This window comes from Myotis nattereri, assembly GCF_964212035.1.
Source record: "Myotis nattereri genome assembly, chromosome: 4".
Lineage (NCBI taxonomy): Eukaryota > Metazoa > Chordata > Mammalia > Chiroptera > Vespertilionidae > Myotis > Myotis nattereri.
The window spans coordinates 102412775-102427611 of record NC_138079.1 but is presented as its reverse complement, the minus strand read 5'-3'; the positions used below and the strand labels follow the sequence as shown (position 1 = coordinate 102427611).

The 14837-nt window shown below is 56.0% G+C and overlaps 2 protein-coding genes across 2 annotated transcripts; both read right to left on the bottom strand.

The window, feature by feature from the left end:
* Window positions 1-298: 298 nt before the first annotated feature.
* LOC308518573 (mastin-like) lies at window positions 299-8700 on the bottom strand (the record flags this gene model as incomplete). The annotated part of the gene is made up of 6 exons (XM_081090293.1): window positions 299-418; window positions 590-747; window positions 6478-6665; window positions 6861-7041; window positions 7189-7249; window positions 8695-8700. The coding sequence occupies 6 exons, from the start codon at window positions 8698-8700 to the stop codon at window positions 299-301; spliced, it is 714 nt and encodes a 237-aa protein (XP_080946419.1).
* A 1937-nt stretch (window positions 8701-10637) lies between these two features.
* On the bottom strand, window positions 10638-13245 carry LOC308518297 (mastin-like). Its single transcript, XM_081089948.1, has 6 exons — window positions 13226-13245; window positions 13066-13126; window positions 12703-12883; window positions 12202-12473; window positions 11183-11319; window positions 10638-11097 (listed from the first exon to the last, which is right to left on the bottom strand). Exons 1-6 carry the CDS (start codon window positions 13226-13228, stop codon window positions 10933-10935), a joined length of 819 nt encoding a protein of 272 aa, XP_080946074.1. The 5' UTR covers window positions 13229-13245; the 3' UTR covers window positions 10638-10932.
* Between the last annotated feature and the right edge of the window lie 1592 nt (window positions 13246-14837).

Genomic DNA, 14837 nt, shown 5'->3' with positions numbered 1-14837 from the left:
ACGGCTTGGAGTGGCTTTTCCAAGTTTAATAGGAATCAGAGGGTGAGCAGGAGGCCATGGGCCCAGGCCCCTTGTCCTGGCCCCTCTACTGTGAGAGACACCAGCCTGCGGAGCATCTCCTGTCTCTGCCACCCCAAAGTCAGGACAGAAGGAGACCCAGAGGGCAGGAGGCTCTTGACACAGTGGAGGGTGACATGAAGGATGAGGTGGGAGGATGAGGCTGGATTTGGGAAAGAACAGGGGTGCCAACAAGGAAGATTGAGGGTCTCCCCATCATGGGAACCCTGCCTGGCCTCATCTAGGATCCAGGGGGCAGAGGGACATACTTCCGGATCCAAGAAATGAAGCTCATCACCCGGGCATACACCCCAGGGAAGTCGCGATGACCACAGCTGTATCCCCAGCTCACGATCCCTACCTGGACCCAGGTGCCTTCCCAGCTGCACACCAGGGGCCCCCGGAGTCACCCTGTGGGGAGAGGCAGGACTCAGTGATCATCTCCACACGGGCCACTGCATGGAGCTTCTGAGTCCCGATTCCCTGGGCCAGGAGGGGACGGAGGACAGAGGACGGGGCAGGGGGGGCTCACCTGGCAGGAGTCCTGGCCCTCACTCCCAGCACACAGCATGTCATCCCTGATGATCTGGTCAGTGTTGGTGGAAGAGTTCTGGTAGCGCTGGTTACAGACCCTGTTCCCCACAATGGGAACCATCACCTCCTGCAGCTGGTAGAGCCAGAGCCGTGGAGCTGTGGGGAGGGGCTGGCTGAGAACCAGGGCTGGTCCAGGTTTCTGCTCCTTCCCAATAAAAAGGTACTGTTTCCAGTCCTTCTGGGCCCTGACACTCCAGTCTAGAACAGCTACACCTGGCCCTGGGACTGAGCTCCCAGCATCCACTACACCCATTCATTCTAGGACGCAGCACTTCATCAGACACAGTCTGGGCTCCACAGGCCTGAGAGTGTTATCCCGGGATTGTTCTCCTTGAAAAGGAAGGGATCAGGGCTCATCCCAGAGAAATGCATCACAGCAGGAAGGAAACACTTCTGCGCTGATGGGTTGGGTTTTCCTTCTGATTTAGGGCCCTGCCTCTCGCTCCCAGACTGACTCATCCTCAGGAGGATGATCCAGGTCCACCCACCCCCACGGGGCGAGGGGAGGACCCAGGCAGAGCCGCGGGAGGGCCTGTCGCCTGCAGAGCAAACACCTGTGTCCTCAGGGTCCATGACTCTGATCATGAAGCCCCAGCTCTGCACACATTTAGGCTCAACAGGAAATCCCCCCTCTAGTAACCAAATGTAGAATTAGCACATGGCCCAGAACTGCCACTCCTAGTCTGTGCCCCAAAGAACGGAAAACAGGGATCCAAGGTGGAGACAGAGTAGGTGGAAGTGACACTCACCTCCTCCCGGGACCAAATCGGAATCACAACTAAATTATAGACACTCAACCTGAATAACCAACGGAAGACGGATGAAAAGAGGTCTCCTCATTAAGGACACATGGAAGAAGCTACATGGAGAGGGCAGGGAGGGTGGAGACACAGGAAGGGCTGCATTGAGAGTTAGGAGGTACACCTCAGCTGCAAAGGTCCCCTCTGAGAAGGGAGGGGTCTCCACGCCATCCTGAGCCCCCAGCCTGGAACACCAGTGCCTGGAAGAGGAGCTACACAACATCTGGCTGTGACCATCCGTGGGGACTGCACTTGCCAGAGTGAGACAGGGGACTGCCAGGCACCCAGACGTCCTTTTAAAGGGCCAGTGCACAAACATCTCATTGGCAGGTACTCAACCTGACTGGGGTCCGTCCAGTGGAGCGACAGCGGCCCAGAGTGGACAGGACCCACACTGGGAGAGATTGGTTGTATGGCTTTAGGGAGAGGGCTAGAGGGGCAGCCTCTATTGTCCAGGGCTGAGAACTCTCCCACATGCCCACGGAGGCCATCTTACCTGAGTTGAACACTCCCCTCCATAGGGCATCAGCCTGGGGGAATGAACGTGCCTCACCCCGCCACCCCCCACCTACTCCAGGCTGCCAGTTGGCTCACCCAACCAAGTTCATGCCCTGCAGGGGAGTCTGCCAGCTGCAACCAGCCTGGGCCCACACAGTCTTTCTCAGAAGGAGGTCTGAGCAGACTCCAGGGCTGTTGGAGACACACATGGAGAGACTGAGTTGTGTGACTCTGAGGTGAGGGCCATTTTCCCCAGGCACCCGACTAGCTCCACTGCACAGAGCCCTCCCTCCTCATTGCCAAATCCTAATCTGTGTGATCCTGATGAACTCTACTGGCCTCACCCTGACGACTCCCAGAAACCCTCCCCCCCTGCAAAGATTTGAAGACCCCAGGTGGGTGGAGGGTAGTGGTGGTGGCTGGCCTTGGTGTGCCCTGAGACTTTTATTGAGTGATGTCAGACCCAGCACTGGCGCTGAGTTTGAATCTGTATCAACCTGATGAACACCACTCGCTCCAACCCAATGACTCATTGAGAAACTACCTCATGCAACTCAACTATCACAGCAGGGCCCACCTCACCACACAAGGGACATTTCTGGGCACCTAGCTTAGCTGGAGGCTCTATCAATGGCAGGGCCTAATGGCAACTGGCTGGCAGAGGCAGATTTTGGGGTGCTTTGGGCCTTTTGTGCCCTGATGCAGGTTTGGTATTGCAGGGAATCACCTCAGTATGCAGCTTGGCCCTTCCCACGTGCACCCAGGCCTAGCAGAGGGAGCCACCAACTGTGGATCACGTTGTAGCGTCTAACAGGCAGCCCAGGATAGGTCACAGGCAGTGTCTGACCTTGACCTGCACCACGTGCCTCCCTGGAGGCCCAGAACCAGCCCACAGCAGAGTTCAACCAATTAGCTCCACAAGCGGCACACTCAAAGGCAGATCTCTGCTGGGGCAAATTCTGCTTCATGGGGTCAGCCTACTCACAGCAGCTCATACAGTGTGATCGGGGTCAATACTCAGTCAGTCAGCTTGAGGGTCAACCCTGCCTACCACAGGCCAACAACAATCAGGACTCAACTACAACAGCAGGGTTCCCCGAACCCACACCAGGGACATTCCTGGGGCACCCAGCTTAGGGAATCAGGGAGACTGCTCCACTGAGCTCCACAGGACATGTGCTCCAAAAAGTTACCCTACCAAGACTGAGGGACATAGCAGATCTACCTGACACAGAGAAACAAATACAGAGAGGCCGCCAACATGGGGAGACAAAGAAGCATGCCACAAAAAAAAGAATAGGAGAAACCCCCAGAAAAAGAACTAAATGCAATGGAAACAAGCAATGTACCAGATACAGAGTTCAAAACAATGGTCCTAAGGATGCTCAAGGAACGTAGGGGAAGGGTGGATGAGCTCAGTGAGGACTGCAATTAAGAGACAGTAAGCATAAAAAAAGGACTAGAAACCATAAGAGAAGACAGTCAGAAATGAAAAATATGAGATCTGAAATGACTACACTAGAAGGAATCAATAGCAGGTTAGATAAAGCACAAAATCAAGTCAGCAGTTTAAATGACAAGGTAGCAGAAATTACCTAATCAGAGTAGCGAAAAGAAAAAAAAGGATTTTTTAAATTAGGATAGTTTAAGGGGCCTCTGGGACAGCGGTCACCAACTGGTGGTCTGTGAGGCCTAAAATGTTGGCAATCGCTGCTCTGGAACAACAGAAAGCATAACGTTTGCACCATAGGGGTACCAGAAGAAGAGAGAGAGCAAGGGGTGAGAACCTATTTGAAGAAATAATGATTTAAAACTTCCCCAACCTGGTGAAGAAAAAAACATACAAGCCCAGGAAGAACAGAGAGTCCCAAACAAGATGAACCCAAAGAGCCCACACCAAGACACATAATAATTAAAATGGCAAAGGCTAAAGACGAAGAGAGAACCTTAAAATCAGTAAGAGAAAGACAGTTACTGACAAGTGAGGTCCCATAAGACCAATTTCTCAACGAAACATTTCAGGCAGAAGAGATTGACATGAAATATTTAAAGTGATAAAGAGCAAGAATCTACAACCAAGACTACTTTTACCCAGCAAGGCTCTCTTTTGTCCTAGCTGGTCTGGCTCAGCAGCTAGAGTGTCAGCCTGGGGAATGAAGGGTTCCGAGTTCAATTCCAGTCAAGGGCACATGCCTGAGTTGCAGACATGATCCCATAAGGGGCATGCAAGAGGCAGCCTATCAATGATTCTCTGTGATTGTTCATGTTTCTATCTCTTTATCCCTCTCCCTTCCTCTCTGAAATCAATACAAATATATTTAAAAAAAATATATATATATGCCACTATGTTCACTGCAGCATTGTTTACAGTGGCCAAGATGGAAACAGCGGAAGTGTTCTTTACTAGATGATTGGATAAAGGTGTAATACAAGTTTACAATGGAACACTCCTCAGGCATCAGAAAACATGACATACAGCCATTTAGGACAACATGGATGGATCTTGAGAATATCATGCAAATTAAATAAGTCAGCCAGAAAAAGTTAAAAACCATATGATTTCACTCACATATGGAATATAAAACTGAAAGCAGCAAATGAACAAACAAGAAAAAGAAACAAACCAAAACTTATAGATACAGATAACAGTGTGGTGGTTACCAGAGGACAGGGGGTGGGGTGGGAGGAAAGGATAAAGGGGTCAATACAGGTGACGGAAGATGTGACTTTGGGTGATGGGCACACAATGCAAGATACAGAAGATGTACCATAGAACTGCACACTGAAAACCTCTATAATCTTGTTAACCAATGTCACCACAATAAATTGTAGAAAATGAGATATAAATAGCAAAAGAAGGGCATACAGAAAGCCAACAGACATATGAAAAGATGCCCAATGTCACTAATCATTAAAGAAATGCAAATTAAAACCACAATGAGATATCACCTCCAACCTGTCAGAATGGCTGTCATCAATACATCAAGAAGCAACAAGTCTTGGTGAAGATGTGGAGAAGGGGGAGCCCTCACGCGCTGCTGGTGGCAATGCAGACTGGTGCAGCCCTGTGGGAGACAGTGTGGAGGTTCCTCAAAAAACTAAAAATGGAACTGCCTTACGACCCAACCATTCCACTTCTGGATGTACATCTGAAGAAACCCAAAACATAATTGGGAAGAACATATGCACCCCGATGTTCATTGCAGCGTATGTACAATAGCCAAGATATGGAAGCACCCCGAGTGCCCATCAATAGACAAGTGATAAAAACATGGTGGTACAAAGGAGGTGGAGCAAAAGTAGGCTTACGGTTATGAGTAGGCAAAATACAGAGTTTCTTCTTGTATTACTATTTATTTATTATTGTATTATTTTCCGTATGAACAACTATAAACTTACTTTTGCCGCATCTTGTATGTACAATGGAATATTACTCAGCCATACAAAAAGAAACCTTACCATTATGCTAAGTTAAATAAGCAGTCACAGAAACACAAATACCATATGATTTCACCCATATGTGGAAACTAAAGAATAAAACAAACAAACAAACAAAAGAGAAACAGGCTTATAGATCATGGAACAGACTGGTGGTTGCCGAGGGGAAAAGGAAGGATTAAAAAATACAAATTGGTAGCTACAAAACAGTCACAGGGATGTGAAGTACAGATTAGGGAACATACTCAATAATATTGTCATAGCTGTGGATGGTGCCCGGGGGGGTATGGAAACATCGGGGGGAACGACACTTTGTAAAGTATATGATTGTCAAACCACCATGCTGTACGCCTCAAACTAATTCAAAATAACATTGAATAGAAACTGTCATTGAAAATGTTTTAACGACTTGAGAACAGGTTCCCAGGCGGTGCCCGAACACACAGGTCACAGCAGCGTGACTCACAACAGCCAAAAGGTGGAGACGTCTGTCGTTCAGGAAGGACGACAAAATGCTCCCTCCACCCAGTGGGAGGTTCCTGGGCCACAAAAAGCAATGCAGTTCTGACAGGGTTACAGCACAGCTGGGCCTGACAGCGTCATGCTACGTGAAAGAAGGCAAACACGCGGAAGCCACACGTTGCATGATTCACATTGACATGAAACATCCAGAACAGGAAAATGCATAGAGGAGGAAAGGAGCTCCGGGGTTGGCAGGGCCTGGGGAGGGGAGTGACCGTGTCATGGAGACCAGGCTCCGTGTGCGAGGATGAGAATTTCTGGAGACGGTGGTGCTGAGGCTGCACAACACGGTGAATGTGCTGAACGCCACTGAACCGCGCGCTGACCAATGTCAGGTATAACGTTGTGCACATGTTGCCACAAGAAAAAGGTGGAGGATTCCCCCAAATTGCAGAGAATAAAGTGTTGTCAGCAAAGCCACAGCCACACACCCAGCGGGCTGCCCTGTGTCCACATGCCCAGCCGGCTCCCTGAGCCTTACCTCTGAGGCTGCTGTAGCCCCAGCCGGTCACCCAGCACATCTTCCTCTCAGGGACCCTCAGCGAGGCAGGAGGGAGGGGGACCAGGCCGATGCGCTCAGAGAGCGTCACAGGGGCCTCCAGTTTCAGCAGGGCCACGTCCGCGCCCCCCTCTGCAGACAGGCTCTGGTTGAACTTGGGGTGGCGGACGATCTGAGTCACATTTGTCAGTGAGTCATGGTCATAGAGTCTCAGCCGCCCAACTTGAACCCTGAGGCCATAGGCCTCCCAGTCCTCCCTGGGGAGAGGGACCAGGAGCCTCTCAGAGGAGCCTCCGGGGCAGGGCCAGTCTGGGCACAGCAGCAGGGCTGGGGCTGCACTAACTGTGTCTTTCCCCGAGGCCCCAGGCCCTGCCCATAGCCCCCCTCCCATCAGTCCTCCTTGAGTTTCCCACCCCCACCCCTGCCAGGGGGCCTCGGGCTGTGTGGCTCACCGCTGGGTGCAGTGGGCTGCGGTCAGCACCCACTGGTGGTGGATGAGGGAGCCCCCACAGATGTGCTGCCACAGCTCCAGCTCCTTATTGTACCGTCGGACGCTGACCTGCCAAGGCCATCGCCCAGCGGGGGCATTGTGCGCCCCCATGGGGCCACCCTGCTGCCTCCCTGAGCCGGGACCTGGGAACACAGGGGACGCCATCAGGGACCCAGCAGGGCCCCTCGCACTCAGTCTCTGCCAGGACGAACCAAGGAGTCCCACCCTGATTGACGCTGAGGGGCCAGGGCAGCCTGAGCAGAAGATGGGGACAGGGAGTCAGGACTCACCTGGGAACGAGGGCACGGAGCCCCCCAGGCTTGGGAGGCTCAGGAACAGCAGCCACAGCATCTGCGGGGATGGCAGGGGCCTGGGTGAGACCACCAGGGGCCAGGGGCCCCGTGTGAGGATGGAGAAGCCGCGGTCTGAGCAGCGGCATCCTCACCTGGAGGGACCCTCTTTGGGACTCTCTCTGCACCCCTTCATCCCCTGGCACAGGAAGGGCAGGCAGGGGCCCCCTGGCTGGGCCATGGGCAGAGAGCTGCTACCCTCTCAGGCCCGCCCCAGGTCGGGGGTCAGTGAGCAGGCATCGGGGAGCTGCTGCTGGGCCCTGGCGCTGCCTCTCCCGGACCTGCCACTGAGCAGCAGCCATCCCTGGCTGCAAGGATCTCAGCCACAAAGCACAGCCAGGCCTGTGGCTTGAGCAAGGAGAGCTGCCAAGAGGGTGCAGTTTTGCTAGAAGAAGTCCCACAGCGCTGGGCTCAGGCAGACAGGCCCAGTTAGGCAGAGCCCCAGAGCTGCTGCTGGGCCCCTCGAGCCACAGGGCAGCCCCTGAATCCGCTGAATCCTGTGAGGCAGCGGGGAGCTCGCCACCATCTGACCAGAGCATGCCATCTGCCTGGCACGTGGCCTATGGCCACCCTCACTGACACCAGCTGAGGCCATGCACACTGCCCTTTGCAGGGTGCTCCTCGGAAGCTGCACTGAGAATGGCATTCTTGTGGGTACAAGTCAGGGAGAGGCACGTGGGAGGCAGGTGGATGGAGCAGAGATGGGCAGAGGGCAAGGCTGGAGCGCAATGCAGGCTGAAGACCAGCCCACAGGGAGACCCAGGCCACGGCCCCCACTGGGACACAGGGCCAGCCCGGCCACTCCCTGTGCCAGCCTAGAGGGAACTGTCATGGCGAGGCAGCCAGAGGAACTGCCAGGCCTCCCAGACGCTGTCATGAAGTACTGTCCTGAAGGGGGACCTGGCCCGCCTCTGTGTCCGGCAGCGTCCACCGCCTTCTGCCTGGTGTGCTAATGAGGGGCCACAGGACCCCCAAGGAGTCCCTGCCCGGGAAACTGGGAAGCAGAGGGTCAGGGTACAGCTGAGGCCGCCAGGGCCCCTCCACTGTCCACCTGGGTCCCACCCTTTGCTACTAACCGTGACTCTGGGACTTGCCTGGTAGCACGACCCAGACCCGCATTCCTGAGGGGCTGAGCTCTGGTCACAGGGACTTCTCAGGCCGGGTGGCTACACATGTCCACCTGCCATCCCATTGAGGAGGAGGAAGCAAGGGACACGCAAGGGCCCTCACCTTCCCTGCCCCCCATTGTGACACAGCAGCCCTGCCTCTGCCTGGTGCTCAGTGTCATTGTCCCACCAAGATGGTGGCACATCTTGCTCCCTGGACTCCAGACACAAGGAGCTCAATGAGCCCAGACAGCAGCTGTCACTCACATCTCAGGAACAGTCCTCAGTGCAGGCTGCATGGCTGCCCCCCGCGGGGCTTGCCCATCACCAATACTTTTACCACCATCGTGTCTGCTGGGACCTGTGAGGCCAGTGCAGCTGGACCTGCAGCAGAGCCCTGCCCAGCGCTGGGACCACTCCGAGCCGGCGGCCTGTTGTGGGGCCAGCGTCACGGGCTGGAGGGCACTGTGAGGTGGGGAGCACGCTGCTTCCCTGACAGGGCCCGAGGCCCTCACTGGCCTGTTGTTTTGATGGGGCCCCTGGGTGCTGGGCCGTGGGAATCCTAAAGATTTCCTGTGGCCAGGCCCTGCCTCCTCAGGGGCGCTCCCCTCTCAGGAGCACACAGCCTGGCGGCCTGTGGTCTCACCAGTGAGGGAGTCAGTGTGCACCAGCGCGGCCCTCAGAACCTGACCTGCTTTAGGAATCAGTGCAGATGCAACCAGTTCAGATGGGGTCAGAGTGGAGGGGGAGGCCCTAAATGCAATGACGGTTCCTTGTAGGAAGAGGTGAGGATGCGGAGAGCACAGCGGGGTGGGGAGGACGGGGTGGGGGTCCAGGGGTTCCTCCCCAACCAAGGGTCCCAGCACCACCAGTAGCTGCAGGAGGCAGGAGCCTGGGATTAGGTGTGGCCCCAGAACAACTTGAGTGCGAGCTCCTGGCCTCCAGCCGCTAAGAGGATGCATTTGTGTTGTTTTAAGCACACACTCCCCAGTCGTAGGCTGTCACTGGGACCCCAGGACACCACACAGGGGGAGAGCCTGGAAGTGACTGAGGTGTGATGTCCTCGGAAGGGCATGGCCCTGCATGGAGTCTCCATTCCAAGCCCTGAAGGTTCTGCTTGTCACCTCAGACAAGGGGAAGAGGCCAATGCCTGTGGGCCCTCCCAGGGTCCCCATGGGCACTGACCTGGCCTGCAGAGGTCTCTTTTCGGGGACAAAGCCCTGCTGGCTCAGTGTCCCCCACCTCTGCACGCCCAGGGCTCATTCAGAACAGATTTCAGAGATCTGCGGCAACACGCCCTCCTGTCCATCTCCAACCTAGGCATCTGGCTCGCCACCTTCCCTTACTGCTGAGCCCAGGAAGACAGGTGCTGGGGTGGTGATTCCAGGCAAGTGTGTGTGTTGGGGGAGGGGAGGAACAGCAGCCCTGATTCCATCCTCTCATCCTCTGGAGTGAGAGCCCTGCGGGGCCACCCCGTCGCCATGCCAGCAGACACAGCCGCAGGCCCAGGTGTGTCTTACTCCAGCCTTCCTTCCAACACCAAGTTCTAGGTCCTTCTCCCTCCCCTGGGAGCGCTGGCCTCTGAGTGACTCAGACCCCCATTCTTAACCCTGGAAACACTAAAGGTCTGACTGCACCCTCACCCAGGGAGGAAAGCCCTGCAAAGACTCACAGTCCCCCAGAATCCAATGGCAAGGCAAGCAGCCCACACCCTCCTGGCGGGCACAGGGGACCTGGATGTGTGTGGACCACCTGGCAGCCGCCAGTACACCGGGCCCCGTGGACAGGCAGTCACTTAGGCTGGCTGGTCCCGGGCCCCTGCAGGTCCGCCCTGCTCGGGAGAAGCTCCGGATGGGAGACTGAGGATCTGGTGGAAATGAGGCTGCACTTCATTTGGTCCCAGGAGTTGATCACATTGGAAAATGGGGGTTCGGCGCGCCCCCGGGTCAGAGGGAGCAGCGGTGACCATGGAAACACAGCACCTCCTGTTTGCAGGCGGCCACGTCCAGGTCATTAAAGCCTCCATGACACACTGGCTACGACTGAAGGAGGAAGAGGGACGGTCTGCACCCTCTGGGGGCGGCCCTCCGGGCTGTGGCCTCCCGCCCCGGGCAGCAGACTCCCCCCACCCCAGCCAAGAGAGCCGCCAGGTCGCCCTCTTCCAGCTGCAGCCATAGCTGCCCCTCCACCCGGTCCCCCTCCCAGAGCCTGGGCTCCCCCAGCAGCCGGACCGCCCACTGGCCGCCTTGGCCGCGCCCACAGGTAAGTGCACCGAGTCCAGAGCAGTTTTCATGCAGTTTAATGAGCTCCAGAGGGTGGGGAGGAGGCAGGAAACCTGCAGAGCCCGCGGACTTCAGAGCACATCCCGCCTCTCCCTTTTGCCTGTCAGGGGAGAGAGGCTGCTGGAGGTGCTGAGGCGGGAGGATCTCAGAGCAGGTGGGGGTGGGGGGTGGGGGAGGGGTGGAGGAGGCGCTAGGGGCAATGAAGAGCTGGCACTGGGAGGGAGCAGGGCTGGTCCCCAGGCACCCTGGAGGGCCTCTCTTCATCTCATGGGCAGCATCCATGCCCGGCCCCGGGCTCAAAGAGAGGAACGAATATGACCGCGGATCCAAGGCAAGAAGGATGTCACTCGGGCATAGACGGTAGGAACGTTGGGAACACAGTACTTGGGCCCGAAACTCACCACGCCTACCTGGAGCCAGGTACCCCTCCATTTACAGACCAAGGGGCCCCCAGAGTCACCCTGTGGGAAGAGGAGACAGGTGGTCAGTACTCAGGGCCCCTGCGGCGAGGAGCAACGAACGGAGGACATAGTCTGGGGGTCTCACAGAGCAGGCGCCCCGGCCTTCACTCCCGGCACACAGCATGTCGTCCTGGATAACATTGCCATATTGCTGCCGACAGATCTCATCCGCCACAATGGGGACCTCCACCTCCTGCAGATTGTAGGGCGGCGGCAGCGGCTCTGTGAGAAGAAGCCCAGTGAGCCTGTGGTCCTGAGGGGCGGACAGGCACAGGCCGCGGGTTCTAGAACCACCGGCTGAGCCTCAGTGCCGCCAGGGGGACCCAGGGAGTCACCCAAGTCCCCAACTGTCTGCGTTCACTCGAGGCCAATGGGCTGATAATCTCTAGGCTGACACTGTGGGCACCAAGCTCCAAAAAGAAACAGGGAAATATATTTTTATCCACAAATAATTTCTATTGGGAAATATCAGAGCAAGTACTTTCCCCAAGAAATGCAGAGTGAGGGGCCCTACTAACAAATTTGACTTTGTCCATTTATAGTGAATCCTTGAGCTCGTCACTGAAGTTCTCTCTCCTCATTCTCCATCCCACTATGGAGACTCGGGGAGAACGGGGACGCCCGGAAGGGGAGACACAGGGCCTGCTGCAGAGTGAGGGAGAGAAATGCCCATGGCACCCTGGCCAGTGTTTCCAGTGGTGAGAGCACTGGCCTCAAGGGTCCCAGGTGTGATTGTTGGTCAAGGGCAAGTACCTGGGTTGCAGGTTCAATCCCCAGCCCCAGTTGGGAAGACAACTAATAGATATGTCTCTCACATCAATGTTTCTCACTCCCCCTCCCTTCTACTCTCTCTAAAAATCAATGGAAAAAATATTTCAGGGTGATATTTTTTTAAAAAGATGCCCATGGCCATGCCTCACTCTTGCTACTTTGGTCTCTGCTCCTTAACAGACTCCTCTCGAGCTGTCCGCCTCCTACACCCAAGGGAGACCCCGGAGGGACCCCAGCTCAGACCCCAGCTGAGCCTCCTCTGTAAAGCCTGGCCCGGCCCCTGCATCGCCCTCAGTCTCCTCCTCCCACTCCCACATGTCACCTGGTTCTCACCTCCAGGAGCAATGTCGCCCCAGCCAGTCACCCAGCACCGTGTGCCTGGGGGGAATTTGGAGGAGGCTGGCGGGAGGCGGATCCACCTGACGAGGTTAGATGGTCGCACGGGGGCCTCCAGTTTGAGAAGTGCCACGTCCGCCCCACCTACTGCTTTCTTTTCAAGCCTGTACTTGGGGTGGCGGATGATCCTGGCCACCGGCACACTGTCACTGTATGAGGGTCTCAGTCGTCCTAGTTGGACCTTCAAGTCCCGAGTCTCTGGGTTTCTCCTGGGGACAGAAGGCCAAAGGCTTCTGAGAGGCTGTGGCAGGGAGTGGGCCAGCCCCTCAGAGCCCAGAGACCTCCCCTCTGTGGTGGGCAAGGGGAGCCCCAGGAAGCTGAATCCTGGTGGGGGATCTTCAGCCACTCAGCCCAGCATCTGCCCCCCACACATCACATGCCTCCCGATTTGTCCACCCCTCCACCCCCGCCACCGGGTGCTGGCAGAGTCAGACTTACCCTGGAATGCAATGGGCAGCGGTCAGCACCCACTGGGGATGGATGAGGGAGCCCCCACACCAGAAAATCCACTGAGAACTTGTTTGATTCCTGACCCACAGGCCCACCTGCCACGGCCACGCCCCATTGGCAGCATCATGCCCCCCTATGATGCCCACCAGCTCAGTCCCTGGGCCAGGATCTGGGGAAGCAGAGGAGGAGCCATCAGGGACCCAGGCACCGCTGCCCGGCACTCAGCATGGCCCCATCCTCAGTCCCTCCCAGAGCCACCCTCAGAGGGGGATCGCCACCCATCCCAGGGGCGGCCTCTGAGAGGTCAGTCAGGGGTTAGGAGAAAAGCCAGGCTTGGGGGTCAGGACCCACCTGAGGTCACAGGTACGGAGCCCCCCAGGCAGGGGAGAGTCAGGACCAGCAGCCACAGCATCTGCAGGGGGAGAGGGGAGTGTAAAGAGCCAGTGAGGAGATGTGGGGCGGGGACACAGCCTGGGAAGGGAGAGGATGGGGCTTTGAGCAGTGTCCTCACCATGCCAGGTCTGTCTGCCTTCTGTCCTGGACTCTCTGAGCCCCTTTATCCTCCTGCCAGACTGGCCCAAGGAGATGCCACCCTCCTTTGGGGTGGAGCATGGGAGGTGGCGGGACTTATCTCTTCAGTGGGACCAGTGGTGACCAGCAGACCAGCTATCAGATAAGAAATACGGTGTTTCCTCTCTGAGAAGACACTCAGTATTGGTGCTGGAACCCCAGCTGGTTTGGCTCAGTGGGTAGAGCGTCAGCCTGTGGACTGAACGGTCCCAGGTGCGATTGCAGTCAAGGACACATACCTTGGTTGCAGGTTCCCAGCCCTGGTTGGGGTTCATGCAGGAGGCAAACAATCAATGTGTCTCTCTCACATCAATGATTCTTTTGTCTCTCCCTCTCCCTTCCACTCTCCCTAAAAATCAATGGAAAAATATCCTTGGGTGAGGATTAACAAAAATAAAAATAATAAAAATATTGGTCTGGAGATATTTCAGTGGTAAGATGACAGTTTGCACATGAAAAAAAAGAAACGAGATGCTTTACCTCATCCTGTGCACTGAAGGGTCTCCGGTTCGATTCCCTGTCAGACCTCATACCTAGGATGAGGGTTCATTCCCGGATCGGTACAAGTACAGGAGGCAACCGACCGATGTTTCTCACATCTCTCTCCCTTCCTCGCCCTAAAATCCATAAGCATATCCTCAGGTGAGGAACTAAATAAATGATAAGTAAATCAGATGCTCTGAAACAACACAGAGCAAGAGGCACGGATGGGGGCTGGCACCTGAGCCAGGAGCAGGGGCGGGGCCAGGGGGAGGAGAGCAGCAGGCCCAGTGCTCCCCTGCCCCCCTCCTTCTTTTGAGACTCACAGTGTTCCCCAAAAAGGACTGACTCACTGGACCTGCAAACAGAGTTAGCCAGCAACACCATGACATGGAGGAGGCAGCTTCCCTGGAGCCTTTGGAGGGAGTGGGATCTGCTGACACCTTGATTGTAGATTCCAGCCTCCAACACTGTGACAGAATCAAGTTTTATTTAAAGGTCCGGGTCTGTGGCATCTGTAACGGCCGCCCCAGGACACTCAGGCATCTGCTCAGCTGTCCTCATACATCCTATGCATGATCAAGCTTTGTCAAAATGCACAAGAAAGGGTGTGAGAGGTGCCAATTTAATGCTAGTTCTCCTCACCTTTCCTCACCTCCTGCACACGCCAGCACCCCGACAGCGCTGGGAGCCAACCCCCTTCTCACACTCCCTGCTTTCTGAATGGAGGAGCTGTGTCCAACGCCAGGCAGAGGCCGGCCACCTGCCAGGGACAGGCTTTCCTGCCCTTTGACATTCTGAGAATCATTCTCCACCAAGCATGGGACAGGACCAGGCAGTGGTTTGAAAGGAGAAGGAAGAGGGGTTCCCACACTCCTGAACCACTGCCCGGTCCTCTGTCCCCCGTGAGCCCCGGGAGGAGACCATCAAGGGATGCTTTGCAGCACTTAGAGAGCTCAGGTCTCTAGAAACCCTTCATTCCCTCCTGGGGCCAGAGTCCCTGTCATCCTTGCTGAGATGTTGGTGTCTCCGGGGACACCTAGAATCTTTAGCGGACACTGGGGATCTGGACA

Coding starts and splice junctions, on each gene's coding strand:
- LOC308518297 (XM_081089948.1), bottom strand. Junction 11,320..12,201: donor GGGCGACATTGCTCCTGGAG/GTGAGAACCAGG, acceptor TTCTTCTCACAG/AGCCGCTGCCGCCGCCCTAC. Junction 11,098..11,182: donor AAGGCCGGGGCGCCTGCTCT/GTGAGACCCCCA, acceptor CTCTTCCCACAG/GGTGACTCTGGGGGCCCCTT.